The 16,207-nt window shown below is 43.5% G+C and overlaps 6 protein-coding genes and 1 non-coding gene across 8 annotated transcripts; 3 read left to right on the top strand and 4 right to left on the bottom strand.

The window, feature by feature from the left end:
• The first annotated feature begins 9 nt into the window (after nucleotides 1-9).
• Nucleotides 10-822, top strand: LOC115626166 (exosome complex component RRP41). Its single transcript, XM_030521440.1, has one exon. It carries the CDS (start codon nucleotides 43-45, stop codon nucleotides 790-792), a length of 750 nt encoding a protein of 249 aa, XP_030377300.1. The 5' UTR covers nucleotides 10-42; the 3' UTR covers nucleotides 793-822.
• LOC115626162 (peptide chain release factor 1-like, mitochondrial) lies at nucleotides 814-2,042 on the bottom strand. Its single transcript, XM_030521437.1, has one exon. The coding sequence runs from the start codon at nucleotides 2,024-2,026 to the stop codon at nucleotides 839-841; it is 1,188 nt and encodes a 395-aa protein (XP_030377297.1). The 5' UTR covers nucleotides 2,027-2,042; the 3' UTR covers nucleotides 814-838.
• Nucleotides 2,043-2,094: 52 nt separating this feature from the next.
• Nucleotides 2,095-5,921, top strand: LOC115626160 (actin-binding protein IPP). 2 transcript variants are annotated; one of them, XM_030521435.1, is made up of 6 exons: nucleotides 2,350-2,366; nucleotides 2,554-3,036; nucleotides 3,106-3,297; nucleotides 3,855-4,696; nucleotides 4,764-5,019; nucleotides 5,083-5,217. In XM_030521435.1, the coding sequence occupies exons 2-6, from the start codon at nucleotides 2,590-2,592 to the stop codon at nucleotides 5,215-5,217; spliced, it is 1,872 nt and encodes a 623-aa protein (XP_030377295.1). In that variant the 5' UTR covers nucleotides 2,350-2,366; nucleotides 2,554-2,589. The 2 variants fall into 2 exon arrangements, with proteins under 2 accessions (XP_030377294.1, XP_030377295.1); XM_030521434.1 differs by having other exon boundaries at nucleotides 2,095-3,036; nucleotides 5,083-5,921.
• On the bottom strand, nucleotides 3,679-3,751 carry Trnav-cac. Its single transcript has one exon. It is a non-coding gene; the product is annotated as a tRNA-Val (tRNA).
• An 890-nt stretch (nucleotides 5,922-6,811) lies between the features above and the next one.
• LOC115626159 (ER degradation-enhancing alpha-mannosidase-like protein 3) lies at nucleotides 6,812-10,924 on the bottom strand. The gene is made up of 7 exons (XM_030521433.1): nucleotides 10,464-10,924; nucleotides 9,921-10,392; nucleotides 9,716-9,862; nucleotides 8,294-9,507; nucleotides 7,979-8,241; nucleotides 7,795-7,893; nucleotides 6,812-7,657 (listed from the first exon to the last, which is right to left on the bottom strand). The coding sequence occupies exons 2-7, from the start codon at nucleotides 10,064-10,066 to the stop codon at nucleotides 7,058-7,060; spliced, it is 2,469 nt and encodes an 822-aa protein (XP_030377293.1). The 5' UTR covers nucleotides 10,067-10,392; nucleotides 10,464-10,924; the 3' UTR covers nucleotides 6,812-7,057.
• A 152-nt stretch (nucleotides 10,925-11,076) lies between these two features.
• LOC115626158 (DNA repair and recombination protein RAD54-like) lies at nucleotides 11,077-14,335 on the top strand. The gene is made up of 6 exons (XM_030521432.1): nucleotides 11,077-11,143; nucleotides 11,204-12,512; nucleotides 12,627-12,780; nucleotides 12,840-13,245; nucleotides 13,300-13,463; nucleotides 13,649-14,335. Exons 1-6 carry the CDS (start codon nucleotides 11,141-11,143, stop codon nucleotides 14,310-14,312), a joined length of 2,700 nt encoding a protein of 899 aa, XP_030377292.1. The 5' UTR covers nucleotides 11,077-11,140; the 3' UTR covers nucleotides 14,313-14,335.
• LOC115626163 (protein ABHD13) lies at nucleotides 14,324-16,191 on the bottom strand. The gene is made up of 4 exons (XM_030521438.1): nucleotides 15,945-16,191; nucleotides 15,258-15,841; nucleotides 15,011-15,189; nucleotides 14,324-14,948 (listed from the first exon to the last, which is right to left on the bottom strand). The coding sequence occupies exons 1-4, from the start codon at nucleotides 16,081-16,083 to the stop codon at nucleotides 14,828-14,830; spliced, it is 1,023 nt and encodes a 340-aa protein (XP_030377298.1). The 5' UTR covers nucleotides 16,084-16,191; the 3' UTR covers nucleotides 14,324-14,827.
• Nucleotides 16,192-16,207: the final 16 nt, after the last annotated feature.

Genomic DNA, 16,207 nt, shown 5'->3' with positions numbered 1-16,207 from the left:
CTAGTTTATGTTTAGCAGCTTTTATTTGTGATTGAAAATACAATGGCTGGTCGATTTGAATTACTCAGCGAGCAAGGTCTACGCTTGGACGGTCGCCGACCGCACGAACTACGCCACATAAAATGCAAAATGGGTGTTTTTGAACAACCAGATGGGAGTGCTTATATGGAGCAGGGAAATACGAAGGTTCTCGCTGCTGTCTATGGACCCCATCAGGCCAAGGGAAAGAAAACGGAAACAAACGACGTTATTATTAACTGTCAATACAGCCAGGCCACATTCTCTACATCAGAGCGCAAGAATCGACCGCGTGGGGATCGAAAATCACAGGAGTTTAAAATGTATTTACAACAAGCGCTGAGTGCGGCCATCAAATCCGAGCTGTATCCACGCTCACAAATTGATGTCTATGTGGAGGTGTTGCAGGCGGATGGCGCCAATTATGCTGTATCTTTGAATGCCGCCACACTAGCACTTATTGATGCGGGCATTTGCCTAAACGAATTCGTAGTCGCTTGCACCGCTTCGTTAAGTAAATCTAATATTCCATTGACTGATATATCAAATATTGAAGAAGTCTCCGGTGGACCCAAGTTGACTGTGGCGGCACTGCCCACAGCGGAGAAAATTGCATTTCTGGAGATGAGCGAGCGCTTTCACATCGATCACCTGGAAACCGTAATAGAGACGGCAATGGCTGGCTGCCGAGAAATACGAGATATACTGGAAGCGGCCGTTAAGGAACACCTTATACACATTGGAAGTGCGGCCGACTGGGGGCGTGTTTGTTAAAATAAAACGTATTTTATGAAATTCCTTAAACGATCTGTATTTGGTTCTAATTGTTAACATCTGACGGTGGCTGCCACATTTCTATAAGCGACGCCAGTTTCACCTTTCGCTGTTCTAATTGCAAGCGCTCGATAAGGCGGCTCAGCTGATCTCCACCCTCAAGAAATCCGCTGATGTTATGCAGAGTTCCGCCCTGTATGCGATGATCTGTGACGCGATCCTGCACATAATTATAGGTGCGTATCTTTTCATTGCGATTAAGACTGCCTTGTTGAGCCTTGCGCGTGGCTTGTTTGCTCGACTCTGCGCTCTGAAGCTGCTGTTGCAGAAGTTTAGCTTGCAGGCGTTTTAAAGCCAGTTCACGATTTTTTAGCTGTGAACGTTCCGATTGTGATTCAACGGCTAGGCCCGTGGGTAGATGAACAATACGGACGGCCGAGTCTGTTGTGTTTACGTGTTGTCCCCCAGCACCACTGGCGCGTTTAGTCTCTATCTTCAGGTCCTTCTCAGCTATATTAATCTGGAAATCAGCTGGCCTTGGTATTACTGTAATGGAAGCTGTGCTTGTGTGCATGCGCCCTGACTTCTCAGTGGCCGGCACTCGCTGTACGCGATGAACTCCCGCCTCATTACAGAGCCACATGTATGCCTGTGAATCGTTGACCATTATGTTAGCATGTCGTAGCCCGCCAATGTCGGTAGTTTCGTAAGCGTACTCTTCAAAGTCCCAGCCCATGTGCTCGAAGTAGTTTGTGTACATTTCATACAACTCTTTGGCAAAGAGCATGGCCTCCTGACCGCCAGCGCCGGCATTCACTTCAAATATAACGGCAGGATAATTTTCGTCGTCGGCAAGCAAAAGCAGCTCCTGCAATATGACCTCTTCCTGTTTGCGTATCAAATCCGTGTACACTTCATTCTCCTCCTCCATTAGCTTGCGCATATCTTCGTCCGTTTCCTTATCTAGGTCATGTTTGCTGGTCAAATTTCGCTCTAAAGCACGCTGCCGCTCCAGGGCGTTAACAACACCTTCTAGGCGAGCCATACGGGCATACGCATGGCTATTGCCGGCTGTATTCACTCGCAATGCATAATATTCCCCACGTAAATTTTCTAAATACTTTTGGAGCTTCTCATTCTCTAAACGGACACTACTGGCTGCTGCACTGGTTTGGCTCGCATATTTTCGCATTAGACTGCGGCAGCGTAAATTAAACAATTTGTGCGTAAACATTTTAGCTTACAAATATTTTAATAATAGTCTATTAAATAACTGCTAATTTTATGGGCTACCAACAGAAGACGCATTATAGAGAGTTGCCACATTGCGATTATGCTGAATTCCAACGCACAAGAGTTCATTGCTATGAAACCGCGCTCGCAATAGTCAAGTAGTTGCTGCTGCTACACCACGAACATAATTATTTTAACGTTAAGGTTTTTGTGGCAAACAAATAAAACAGCATACCACAAATGTGCAATATTTTAGTGCAATAAATATCTAAAGTCAATGCGAAGTCGTACGCCTGCAATAACAACTATCTGTGCACAATTATTTTTCTCTATTTCTGTTTGTATGTATGTCGATTGTGTATCAGTGTTTGTGTGTTTTTCTTTTATTAGTGAGACCACAACAACGCGCAGCTTAAGCTTAACTGGTTCGAAAAGGCAGCAATTAAGTTTAATTAAATTCTAATTGAGTGCATTTATAACATATTCTCGCGCGCCCGTTGCATCTTTCTATTTTAAACATACGCACAGGCAGTGGTACAAAAATACAGATACAGATCAAACGAAATGCCACCGCTGAAAAGCTATTCCATACACCACCATGAATTTAATGCAAATTGCCACAATGGAAATCCGAACACCACCGATAGCAGCGACTACTTCAACCAGACCACAGCAACAACAGCTGCCGTCAGCAGTAGCACCAACAACACACAACGCACAAATAAGCCCTCCTATAGTAATGCCCAGTATCCATTTAAAATGCTGGCCAATCTCAACCAGCTGCGTGAGCAATCACGTTTCTGCGACGTTGAGATCATTGCTGGCGAAGCCACCTTCAATGCGCATCGTGCCGTACTGAGCGCAGCGAGCGCCTACTTCGAGGCAATGTTCCGACCCGAACTCGGCTTAAATGAGGTCAAACAGAAGTCCGTCGTTTTGCATACGATTGACGGTGAAATATTGCACATACTCTTGGATTTTATCTACACGGGCCGTTGTGAGATAACACAGGTGAGTTGTTATTGGGTTTGTTTGCATGATGCAATCTCAAATCCAATTCCATTTGGTTGCTCATTGCAGTCGAATGTGCAGGAACTGCTCGCAGCCGCGGATATGCTCCAACTCAACGAAGTGGTGGACGGCTGTTGCGAGTTCCTTTGTCGTGAGTTGCACGCCACAAATGCATTGGGAATATTACGTTTTGCGGAAGCGCACAATTGCGAAAATCTGGCGAAGAGCGCAATTAATTATGTGCATGCGAACTTCCCAGCGGTAAGTAAATAACGAAATAGAGGATTTTCGGTTTATTTTAAATAAAAAATCCACATAAATGTTGCATAGCCGACATATTTTCATTAATTGAACGAATTTTTTGGCCTAAATGGCCCAAATTTTCTATGGACTTAGCTGCAGGAGCTCTCCAGGACAGCAGAATATTGAATTTGTTAAAATTTGTAAACCAAATGGAAAATCAGACTTGTTCCCGACGGGTATCAAAAACCATTAAACCCCAGTTTCCTCATTCAAAACAGCTTTCAAAGAAAAGGGCGGAGAAGGGCTGCGTCTTTGAAATGATTAAATAATTGGACCTTGACTGAATTTTCTATATAAAAAAAATTAAAACAACTAACTTGTTACAACAGTTGGGAGCGCTGTTTCCGCCCGGGATCGAACCGGGGGCCTTGTGCGTGTGAAGCACACGTGATAACCACTACACTACGGAAACTGCAAATTTTGTCCCACTAAAGTCATTTGGCATTGGCCAGTCAGTGTTAAATGCGACAATTTGGGCCCAATCGTAACAGTTGAATTGATTTTCCCTTCCATAGATAACACTGGAGGATGAATTTCTGGAGACTCCACAGGCACTGCTGGCCCAGCTGCTGAACTCCGAGATGTTGCGCGTGGACTCGGAATCTCAAGTTTTTCAGGCAGCGTTGCGCTGGATTAAACATGATGTAACCCAACGTCGCTGCTATGTCTTTGACATACTCTCGCATGTGCGCATGGCTCTGGTGCCGGTCAAGGTGATTGACAAGGCACTGAAGGATTGCCGGGACATGTCGGTAAAGATAGCGCTGCGCTCCATTTGCCGGGACATAGCCTCAAAGCGTGGACAACTGGTGCCGCTGCGCGTGTGTCCACGGCAGCTGGCCAAGAAGAACATTTACATTATAGGCGGCTCACGTCGTGACACGCCGCGGACATGGAATTCGGCGGATTGCATATTCGAAACGGTGGCCAAGTTCGATATATTCAGGCGGGAGTGGACTGAAACAGCGCCGATGGAGGTGGGCCGAATATTGCCGGGCGTGGCGGCCCTAAATGGCAAGATCTATGTGGTGGGTGGTGAGCGTGGCTCACAGATATTGGCCAATGGGGAGGTGTACGATCCTCAGGACGATAATTGGCAGCCCATAGCACCCATGATTGTGCCCCGATGCGAGTTCGGACTCTGCACCATGGGTGGCAATCTGTTTGCTGTGGGCGGCTGGATAGGCGACGACATTGGCGGTTCCATGGAATGCTATGACCCTGAACAAGATTTGTGGAAGCTCATAGGCAGCATGCCACAGCCACGCTTCAGCATGGGGGTGGTCAGTTTTGAGGGTCTAATCTATATAGTGGGTGGCTGCACTACAACGACTCGCCATTTGCCGGATCTAATAAGGTTTGAAAGAATTTCATAGAATGTTAATTATTTTATTAACAAATTGGTGGTTTTTGTCGTCCAAAAGCTACAACCCCGTCACCAAGGAATGGATCCAGCTGGCTCGTATGCAGACACCGCGCTGCCAGATGGGCGTGGCTGTGCTGGATCGCTATTTGTATGTGGTGGGTGGCAATAGCGTTACGCAGGATATACTCAACTCGGTGGAGCGTTACAGCTTCGATGAGGACAAATGGGTTACGGTTTGTTCGCTTAACGTGCCGCGTGCCATTCCAGCGGTCGCTGCAGCCGATGGCTTACTTTATGTGGCCGGCGGCGATCAGGTGCCTAAACAATATATTTGATTGCATTACTTGGTTTTAACAGGCTGTTATATTTCGTTTTAGCCCTGCGAGGTGAACTTTTATCGCGCACAAATCACAATCAGCGCCGTCGAATGTTACGATCCTTTATCCGATACATGGAAAAATTGTCCAGATCTGCCGGTCAGTCGCTCCGAAGCGGGCGCTGTGGTCGTCTAAATCATGCCCTCCCCACGCAACGTTTTTTCTGAGCCTGCCCGTTCGAGCAACGTCCTTAAAAACTTAACGATTAATGTACTTTTAAGCAGCGAGCTCTCAATAACACTCCGCATCACATAATGTATACGCTAGAATCATTACTCTCTTTCTATAAAAGAAATGGATATATAAAACTCGTTGTATGTGCGTCTTACGTAGTGCTCTCTAACCAAAGATAGACGTATTGTTACGGCTCTAAAATGTTTCAAAAATGTAGCCCAGCTATTCGACAGCAACTCGCCCCAGTTAGTTTATATCTATTAGTTAGCCAGGGAAATCCATACATATGCCTCAGCAGGGCAGCAGCTTCAAGATCGTTGCATTGTAGAAGTTGTGCGAAGCAAAATAAGAATATAATATTCATGGCAAGTGTATATCGATGTATCGTAATTGCTGAAATAATTTTGAATCACGAACTACTAATTCGTATTATTGCATTTCATTTAAACAAGCTGTATGTATCATTAAAACATATATAATGGAAATAATATTAGCGAGCAGAGTTGGTCCGCTCTTCAAAAGAATGCGCCCCAAAATCTTTATAACTGTACGGATTAAAAGTACCAAAAAGAAACCAAACGAAAATCTAAACATTCAACGGAAACAAACTGTATTAATAATAGGTGTATTATCAAAAATAAATTAATGACTAAATACCATTCAAATGTTTGTTTAATATATGTATCTGAATATCGGCTGCAATTAAGGATCATCTCGACACAGAAAAATCTAAAAACTAAGCATGATATGAGGAAAATATTGGCTTCGGTGGAAGAGAATGTGGTTGCAATGTTTAATTGATATAAAATCGCATTGCTTATTGTAGTCAACATTTTCCCAGTCCGTTTGTGACTGAAGAATTCCCTGTAATTAGCTGCTCACGTACTGCCCAATTCTTGACGAATTCTTAATGGTTTGTGTTGAACAGCTCACAAAAGTACGACTGGTAGGTCTTAAATTCTTTACTTCAATCTGCAGTTCCCACTCCCACCATATAAAGTTAAATAATGTATGAAATTTTTATCATATATTTAAACGCTTCATTTGGTATATGATCTACAAATTTCAACTACTTTCGTTCAATTATTATTAATTACATTCTAATCATGATTACACTTAATCGTTAGTCATTAACAACTAATATACACAAGTCTGGCGAGTCTGAGGGATTGCAGATACTGCCAGATATTTTACACGTTGGTAAAATTCATATAAAATTTGTGAGCTTATATCCTACGAATTACAATTACAATGTATGTACCTAATAGGCATGGATGTGACTGACTATATATCTATATATGCACTATTTATTTATAAAAAGTAAGCTAATGTTTTGCGGCTTTTCTGATCCACGTCACGCATTAATATTGCATGGCATTAATGCGTTTTCGTTGCTGCTAGGAAGCTGCTTACTAAGCCTGAGAGTTACATAAATCCAAATGAAAAATGCTTAAAACCGTTCAAGTGTCATTACTTATCTGAAGAGGCTAATGATTTGTTTGTTAGTTTCTGTTGTTTTCTGTGAATGATAATTATGCAATAAATCGGCCTTAAATTGCTAGTAAAGTACAAGAATTTCTTTAGTTGCATGTGCTAATTTACAGTTGCATTTTACGTAAGTTACAAAATATATTTATATATATGTGTATCGAGAAATGTTAGTTAAAAACCATATCACCGCATAGGCGCTGCAGCATTTGTTGAAATCAAATTACAAGTAATGACGAAGAAGGCGAACAATCGGGCGTTCATCTGCCCGCAAACTCGTGGCCGTCAGCCGCTTTAATCGGCGCACCAATCACTACAATTCCTCCTTATTATCGGGGTTTTTCTTTGGCGTCACTGATGCTGTCACAGTGCTCCCACTCCCGCTCCCACTGCTGCTCTCAGTCCCACTGACAGTTTTCACCGTAGTCGTCGTCTCGTTCTGATGTGCATTCTTGGCCAGCTGCCAGCGCTTAAACTCTACCATCTGCATGATCCGCACTCGCAATTGCGGCCTCCGCTGCATAACAGCCTGCAGTTTTGTGAACTCCTGGCTGTACATGAACACTACGGGTATATGGACATCGTCGTTTCCATCGCCAGACATGGCAAACATGGGCTGCGTCTCGCCGGAAGAACCTGGTACATTATCACAGACAATAAGCGCCGTAGCGCCGGCCGCTTGCGCCAAACGCGCTTTGCTCACAAATGTGCAATCTCCCCGCTCGGCCACCATAATCTTTCCCCGCACTTCCTCCGCATTCTGCAGCTTCGCATCACAAGCGCGAAGCGGAGTGGCCATCACAATATCCCCCTCCACGAAATTCTCGCCAATTAGCTCAGGGCTAAAGTGAGAGGGACCAGCCATGAGGGCGATCCAATCCTGTGAGTCAGTATCGCTAGTGTAGGCAACGGCCTAAAATACAGAAAAATCATTACTAAAAGACAATCGGCAATAAATAATACGATCTCTTTCACAAAAGTTGGTCCAAAAAGAACCGCAGATCACAGAATTATTGATTGCACATAAACCTAATTCATTTGTACACTTACCTGTAATTGCGCGAGCTGACCCATGCCCTGAGTTTTGGTTAACTCCAGCATTTCCTGCATAAACTGCAAGCCCATTTCGCCTTCGTCATGGCTCTTAGCCTGTATTTAAACGGGGAAGGAGAGTTTGCAAATGTTATGTCTAATCATCTGATTAAATCAAATCATAATGAACGCAAAAACTTACATTATAAAAACTATGAAACAGTCGCACCTTGCCATCGCCTAACGAAACCATGGTGATGCCCATGTCGTAAACAGCTCGCAAATGATCAGCATTGCTTGCTTGAAAATCGAGGGCGGATAGTCGTTTACCGGTTGTGGTGCGCGGGCACGAGCCCGTAATGAAGTTGCGCAGTGGTTTGCGTACTTTTTCAGGAAAAAGCTTATTGGAACTGGGGCAGGTTCGCATGAAGTCAAGTACGTTGTGCTCGTCCGATTGGCGAAAGCCTGAAATCAACACTATATTATCTATTATAGAGCGCATAATATTTTGACTTACTAAAAGTTGCATTGCCTAACTGGGCAATGGACAGTGGCAACAAATGTGCCTCGGTGGTGAACACGAACTCATCAACATTGATGATTAGATCTTGGGGATCAGAGAAAAGCAAAAACAAATACTTAAACGTCTCGCTGAGCACAAATGAATCCATGCGATCTTCATGCTTCCCAGTCCGCACATCATTGACGGCCGCATAGCCGCAGGCCACCTTTGCATATTGCTGCAGGGTTTTTAAAGCCCGTTTGCCAACTTGCAGATAGTGATGATCGCCAGTAGCACGGTATAGGAAGTATGTTGATTCTATGAACTCGGGTCGCAAATGATGCTGACCCCAATGGATTTGGAAGTCCACAGTGAAAGCCTCCGGTATAAGTGTGTGCATTTGCATAACTTGGTAAAGCATTTCATGTGTTTGAACCGCCGGCTTCAAGTCGCCAGAGAGCACCTGCAAGCCCGGCCAAAAAGCTAGCAGTGAGTCCATAAAGTTTCGTGATTTAGCATGTGGCCGATGCATAAGCACATCCAAAAGCATGGGACCCTCGCTGACGTACTTCATGACCGCATTGTAGTGACGATTGAAGCGAGCCAGATACTTGTCGTCGCCCAGCAGAACATAGGATTTGAATAGATACTCGTAGTAACTGTCGATGCCAGCACCGACACCTGAATCGCGTCGTACCCAGTCTCCGGAGTGAACATTCAACACCGTGCCCATTAGATCCGATCCGCGATGCCGCAACTTCCACAAAGAATCCATTGCAGCGTGTGCCCGCACCTCAAATATAGGGTCTCCGGTCAAACGTGAGAGTGCGGCGAATTCCAACAGGATAGTTCCAGCACAAGCGGTGCAAGTCTCCCGTGATTTCTTGAGCAGCGGATCCTTCATTCCTTGACGCAGGTTGACGCGCGCATGTGGTATGCCTGTCGAGGTATTGAATGCTGGCAACAGTCGATAGCCCAGCTCGCGCGCCATCTCCAGCAACTCTCCTTTGTACCAATGCATTACATCTGCCTGCTTCTGTATATACTCAGAGAGTATGTGCGCAGACAGAAGACCGCCCACCATGCGTATGTTTGTCTCAAACACAGAGACAATAATATCGCTATCGAACTGAACATCGCGTATGACGAGCTTCACCGCATGCTCAAACTCAGCAAAATCCCCCAATAGCACCAAAGTGTCCAACGTATCCACTAGCGTCATAGAAAAGCTAAGAAGAGGAAGAAATTCAGGATAAGTCATGAATCGTTAATGCAATTATTAAATTTAACGTTATCCACAAATTTTGTTGTTATTCAGTGGTAATAATAGACAACCTAATCTAGCTATAGTTTAATTTCTTGATTATTTGTACAAAACAAAAGCTTAGAGCGTTCTTTGAATATAAATGGCATAACGACTTCTGGAGGACTACTTACTTGCCCAATATGTCGTCCATGTCGCCACGTGAGGGTGTCACACCACGATAGCGACCCTTGCAGGAGAGTGGCATCAGCTCATCCGCTGGATAGGCATTCTCCATGTAGGCGTGATACGCATGATAAAACATGTCGCGTGCCTCCTCCCTAAAATGAAGAAAAATTTAACCAAATATTAAAATAGCTCTGCAACATGATAACTCACCGCAGCTCAGCGCGCTCCTTGTGCGACATATTCTGTGTAGGTATGGAGGTCTCGCTGAGCACGGAGGCTGCAAAATAGAGCAGCGTCAGCAGCATCGTGAGCAGCAGACGCTGTTGGTATTGCATTGAATACGCTGTTGAGTCCATGCTCCAGCTGGGCAGGCACAAGTGAGCTGGCTGACTGACTGTATGTTTCAAGTTCAAGCAACGCTAGCTCCGAGCAGTCGCTGCTTGACTTTTGGGTTTTGCTGCCTTTTTGTGGCCGTACCCTCGCCCGCGCCCTTTCGCCGTCGCTGACCGCTTGCTGGTCGTGGTCGTGACGTTGACCTTCACTTTGAACGTGTTGATTTTTTATTTATTTATTTTTTGTTAGCTTTTTTCAAGTGCTTGTTGATTGTTTGATTTTAGCATGTGTTCCTCTTTGGTCGTGTGTTTCGCTTTTTTTAAATTTTAAATGAGCTCATTATTTAAAACTGTTAATATGCAAGAAAAACGGATTATTCAAATATATTATATGCATATACATATACCGCTGAACACTTACAAGGCGACAGCACAAAAATATAATTTGCATATGATGATCAGCGCTCATCTCTGCCGCTGCGACCTAATTTTTTTTCACTTGATTTTTCTTTTTGTTTGTGACACATTAATTAGTCGCAATGTTTCTGACAGTTATGCGGCGTTGGCGGCGTTTGTATCGACAATAACTTAACAGTCTCGTTCGCATTGTTTACGTCGAGTAGTTAACATTTTAATATGTGCAATTTTTTTATTCTTGTTTGCTTTTTCTGGTGCAGCTTTTTTGCTCCAATAACAAAACACCACGACTGCAATACTGCCTTTGCCTGCCTGTCACCGCCTGCTTCACAATAGAAAATATTGTTTCTGCGCCTCAGCATGTGGACGTCACGATCAAGATAAAATGCCACATATGCTAGTATAATTAGTTGACGAATGGTAACTGCGTATTGCAGGCAGTTGTTAAATAATTATTTCTTATCAACCAACTTGGGCAAAAATTGACGAACCACTTGCTATAGTGCGATTTATTTGTACATGTCTATTGACCATCTCTAGGTTTAACAGTGTGACCAAAAATTGTAATCGACCTTTGTGTTAGTGCTGTAAAACGAGTTTCCCTTAATGGTCAAATCAGCTGTACATTTTCATGTTCGCGGCGTTTTTTAAAGATTGCTGCTAATGTAAACAAATTTCAAAATGGTAAATAAAATTTATTAAAAGTCTATAAATCAATTGTTGACCAACAATTTGGTATTCTAGCGCCGCAGCCTAGCGCCCAGTCAACGGCAAGGCGTCAATTTAAAGCCCAATTTGAACTTTGTCTCACCGCTGATAAAGAAGAACAAACGCGCCTGTCAACAGGAGCTGGAGAAGAGGCAAAGCGCACTGCGTGATGCCACAAATGACGACCTTGTATCCGACTTGCCCCCTCTTCCAATACGTTTTACTCCAGACAGTGAATATGAACGGGTTATCGCTAAGATTTTGGCGCGGAAATTCAAAGTTCCTATAGATAATTATGTGGCCGACTATGGCGGCAATCGCTGTTTGGGCTTGCGGCGCACTAAAGTACGACGGGCCCTTCACGATCCGGAAGCCTGCAATGCGCTAGTACTTTACACACCGCCAGCGTACACGGAGCAAGAGCGTTTGAAGATGGAACCGGACGAGGTGCTAGTCCACGTGGTTGTGGATCCACTTTTGAGCAACATCCTGCGCCCACATCAGCGCGAGGGTGTACGCTTTATGTACGAGTGCGTGGAGGGTAAGCGGGGTAATTTCAATGGCTGCATAATGGCCGACGAAATGGGCTTAGGCAAGACTCTGCAGTGCGTCACACTGGTTTGGACTTTGTTGCGGCAAAGCGCACACTGTAAGCCAACCATATCGAAAGCAATCATTGTTTCTCCCTCATCGCTGGTCAAAAACTGGGAGAAGGAGTTTACCAAGTGGTTACAAGGACGCTTGCTCTGCTTGGCTATGGAGGGTGGCTCTAAGGAGGACACCACACGCACCCTAGAACAATTTGCTTTAAACACAGCCACCCGCATGGGCACACCTGTGCTGTTGATCAGCTACGAAACGTTTCGCATATATGCACATATACTCTGCAAAACGGAGGTGGGAATGGTCATTTGTGATGAAGGGCATCGGCTGAAGAACAGCGACAATCTCACATACCAGGCTCTAATGGGTCTAAAGACCAAGAGGCGGGTCCTGCTCTCTGGTACGCCCATACAGAACGATTTGACGGAATATTTCAGTTTGGTGAACTTTGTGAATCCCGAAATGTTGGGTACGGCGGCTGAGTTCAAGCGAAACTTCGAAAACATCATTCTGCGCGGCCAGAATGCCGACTCCACGGATAACGAACGTGAGCGCGCTGTGCAAAAGACCCAGGAGCTGATTGGCTTGGTCAATCAGTGCATCATTCGGCGCACAAATCAAATTCTGACAAAATATTTGCCAGCTAAATTTGAAATGGTCATTTGCGCCAAACTGACGAGCGTCCAATTGGAGCTCTATACAAATTTCCTTAAATCGGATCAAGTGAGGCACAGTCTAGCGGGTAAGTAATAAAGTAGTTTTGAGTTGGAGCAAAAATAATATATTTTTAAACAAATATTAAATTGAATTGGGAAGACTTATTGGATTTCATTGTTGTTAATGCCTAATTTTATAGACAGCAGCGAGAAAGGTTCGCTTACCGCCTTGGCTGATATAACCACGCTGAAAAAACTATGCAATCATCCGGATCTGATATATGAGAAAATCGAGGCACGCGAAAAAGGTTTTGAGAACTCCGGTAATGTTTTGCCTGCCAATTATAAGCCTAGGTGAGTCGCTACATAATTTTTAAGTGTTTATCAATTGCAGTGTATTTTCTTAATTGCAGAGAAATCAATCCTGAACTAAGCGGCAAGTTTATATTGCTGGATATAATGTTAGCCACCATACGCGCAACAAGCGATGACAAGGTAGTACTTATTTCCAACTACACACAGACCTTGGATCTCTTTGAGCAACTGGCGCGCAAGCGCAAGTATACGTTTGTTCGTTTGGACGGCTCCATGACCATCAAGAAGCGCTCAAAGATTGTTGATCGGTTCAATGATCCCAACGAGGATTGCTTTCTTTTCATGCTCAGTTCTAAAGCAGGCGGCTGTGGTTTGAACTTAATCGGCGCCAATCGCTTGTTCATGTTCGATCCCGACTGGAATCCGGCTAACGATGAGCAGGCCATGGCTCGGGTGTGGCGAGATGGACAAAAGAAACCCTGTTACATTTATCGACTGGTTGCGGTAAATAAGCTTCAAATTAGCATCTTAAAAAGCTACTAAATGTGCCCATTACAGACTGGCTCTATCGAGGAAAAGATTCTACAACGACAGACTCACAAGAAATCCTTGTCGAGCACCATTGTTGACAACAATGAGTCCGAAGAAAAGCATTTTACTCGCGATGATCTCAAGGACTTGTTTAAATTTGAGTCCAATGTGGTCTCCGATACGCACGACAAGTAAGTATAATGAAATTAAATGAATACAATGAACTATTCGTCAACTAATTGGGGCTTTTGGTGGGTTTAAAGAAATAATAATTTCCTTTAATTGGGTATTACACAGTGTTATCATTTTCTTTTTGTTGAACAGACTGCATAGATAGTTGTTTTCATAACATTTCTGAATTATTCTCTACTTTCAGACTCAAATGTAAGCGTTGCGTTCAAAATGTGCAAATGACACCGCCCGACAACGATACAGATTGTACCTCACACCTGTCTCAATGGTATCATTGCTCTAATAACCGGGGCCTGCCCGATACTATATTGGCACAAGCGTGGACGGCCAGCAAATGTATTTCATTTGTATTCCATCATCGCTCGCAAGGAGAAGCAAAAGTTGCAAAGAAGATAATAGAGGAGGAGGATGCTAAGCAGGAAGAGCAAGCCATTGGATCACAGCACTCATTTGAAATAATACAGGAGTCTAAATTAAATGGGAAGAACCTAGTGATGTCCCAAACACAACATGACACAAAAGAAACCACAAAAAGTCAGCAAAAGTCTAACACAACTGAAGCAAAAGAAAATGCGATGAAGTTAAAGGAGTCGCAGCATAAATCAAAGCAGGATAAAAAGCAAGCGAAAAAGGAGAAATCTAAAAAATCTATTCCCAAGCAGGCAGAGTCAACTAAGACACAACCCCAAATAGAAAAGCCAACCAATCCTAAGTCGGAAGAAAAGGGTAAAGCGAAAGATCCACATTTAAAACGAAAAGTGGCAGAGAAGTTGGAAGAACACTCTAAGCGGAAACGTGCAGAGTTAGACAGCGATGATGACTTTGAACATTTCAAGGGTTTTCATTGAGTAAACATCAATAATTTCTTAAATTATTTATTGTTTTATGTTTTGTATTATTTGCATTATACGCTAACTTAGGTTACAGCTTATTCCTGGCTAATTAACAATTAAAATTTAGCTTAATGGAACCCACAGCGCGGAGGATGCCTGCAAAAAATTGTTTCCTAACAAAAATTTAATATTTTTCAAAAAGATAGAAAAATATTTGCAATAAATAATTCAAAAAGAAATGTAAAAAACTAAGATTACAGAACATTTGTCTGTAGTCCTCAATTAGGAAATTCGTTATGAATTTAGTCAAAGATACAATTTTTCGAATGCGCTCAGAGCTTGGTTATAACTTGCTATCAAGTTATTTACACACTTATTAGCAGCTTAATGTAAATGTAAAGGAAAAATGTAATTTGCTTTTAAAACCCATGCCCAAATACTCATTATGTTTTGGTATTTCAACTAGGTAAATATAGTATACCATTTCAGTGTTAACACAGACAATAAAGAACACGAACACGTTTCTTGGGCTAAACATCAATTATCTTATGTTCCAACTCAACCCAGACATTGCTTTTCTCTGGGGCCTTTTGCAGCGGTGGCGGATGCTGCTGCAAATCGGCCAAGAAGGTGCTGATTTCCTGATAATAGCTGAAAAGTATTGGGCTATCAGTGAGCAGTCAGTTCAGATCAGTTTATATCAATATCCTTACCCATCCACAATCCAGGTATCGTTGTGTGAGCCACCCACAATCTCTAACAAACGTTTCCGCTCGCTTCCACACCTGTTATACAATGCCCGCATCATGCGTGGTGGCACCAGATTATCAGCAAGCCCCGAAATGAGCAGAAAGGGTACCGAGCATTTGCTAATTTTCCATAAAGAATGGTACTGGGTAATGTGACAAATCATAGATTAGTACTTGCTGTAGATGATGTAACAGGAAGTCCAAGATTTACCTTATTCTTATATAATAAATTTGGTATATATTTCACAGAAGGATGCACTAACTCCACGGCCATGTCTTTGATGCTTGTGAAGGTATTCTCCACAATGGCGCACATTATTTTTTGGCCGTACACTGTATCGGCGGCCACATCAATGACAACAGCACCGCCCAGTGAGCGGCCGAAAAGAATTAATTGCGAGTGATCGAGATCGTGTCGTGTGTGCAGATAATCTATGGCAGCGCGTGCATCTATCCCCAAGCCACGTTCCGTGGGCACACCAGTGGACAGACCATAGCCTCGATATTCCACCATCAGGATATTACAGTGCAAGTGATGATATATGCCCCAGATATTTTGGAGACGATGTCCCATATTGCCAGCATTGCCGTGGAAATACAGCAGAGTTGGCACCGACTTACATCGCTCCTCGGGCTGGCAGATCCAAAAGGCGTGCAGGGTTACATCGTCTGTCGTCCTAATGGTAACGGTCATGTGCGGCAGGTTATGCATTGTAGGTATGGGAATATAAATGCGAGAGTTTGTTGGCAATTCCGGATGATATAAAAGCCAGTCTTGGGCATAATAGAAAACCACTGGAAAGTTAAGGTAGAAGCAAAATTTTAACGCTGTAGTACATACTTTTATACCTTGTCCCGCTTTTTTTTTCAGGGAACTTTAGAAATCGATTGTACGTACGCAATATGATGGAAGCGAAAAGCACCAGGGTCATGTAACCACCATAGAAATAGTAAAAAATAAAGCACAACAAAAATGCGCTCGCAGTGATGGCATAGACGCGTCGCGATGCGGGCAACGCAATGCCCACCTCCTTCATAATGTTACTAAAACGACGCGCGTAACGTATGCTACATGCTGTGTATCCAGCGTTTATAGGCTATTAATGCAACTTGAAGGAACACTAAAGCAAAAATATGTAAATAGACAGGTGAGTCCCTATT

Source organism: Scaptodrosophila lebanonensis, unplaced genomic scaffold, assembly GCF_003285725.1.
Source record: "Scaptodrosophila lebanonensis strain 11010-0011.00,11010-0021.00 unplaced genomic scaffold, SlebRS2 tig00000080-arrow-pilon, whole genome shotgun sequence".
Lineage (NCBI taxonomy): Eukaryota > Metazoa > Arthropoda > Insecta > Diptera > Drosophilidae > Scaptodrosophila > Scaptodrosophila lebanonensis.
Note: the sequence above shows the minus strand (reverse complement) of the source record. Positions and strands in the feature narration are given on the sequence as shown.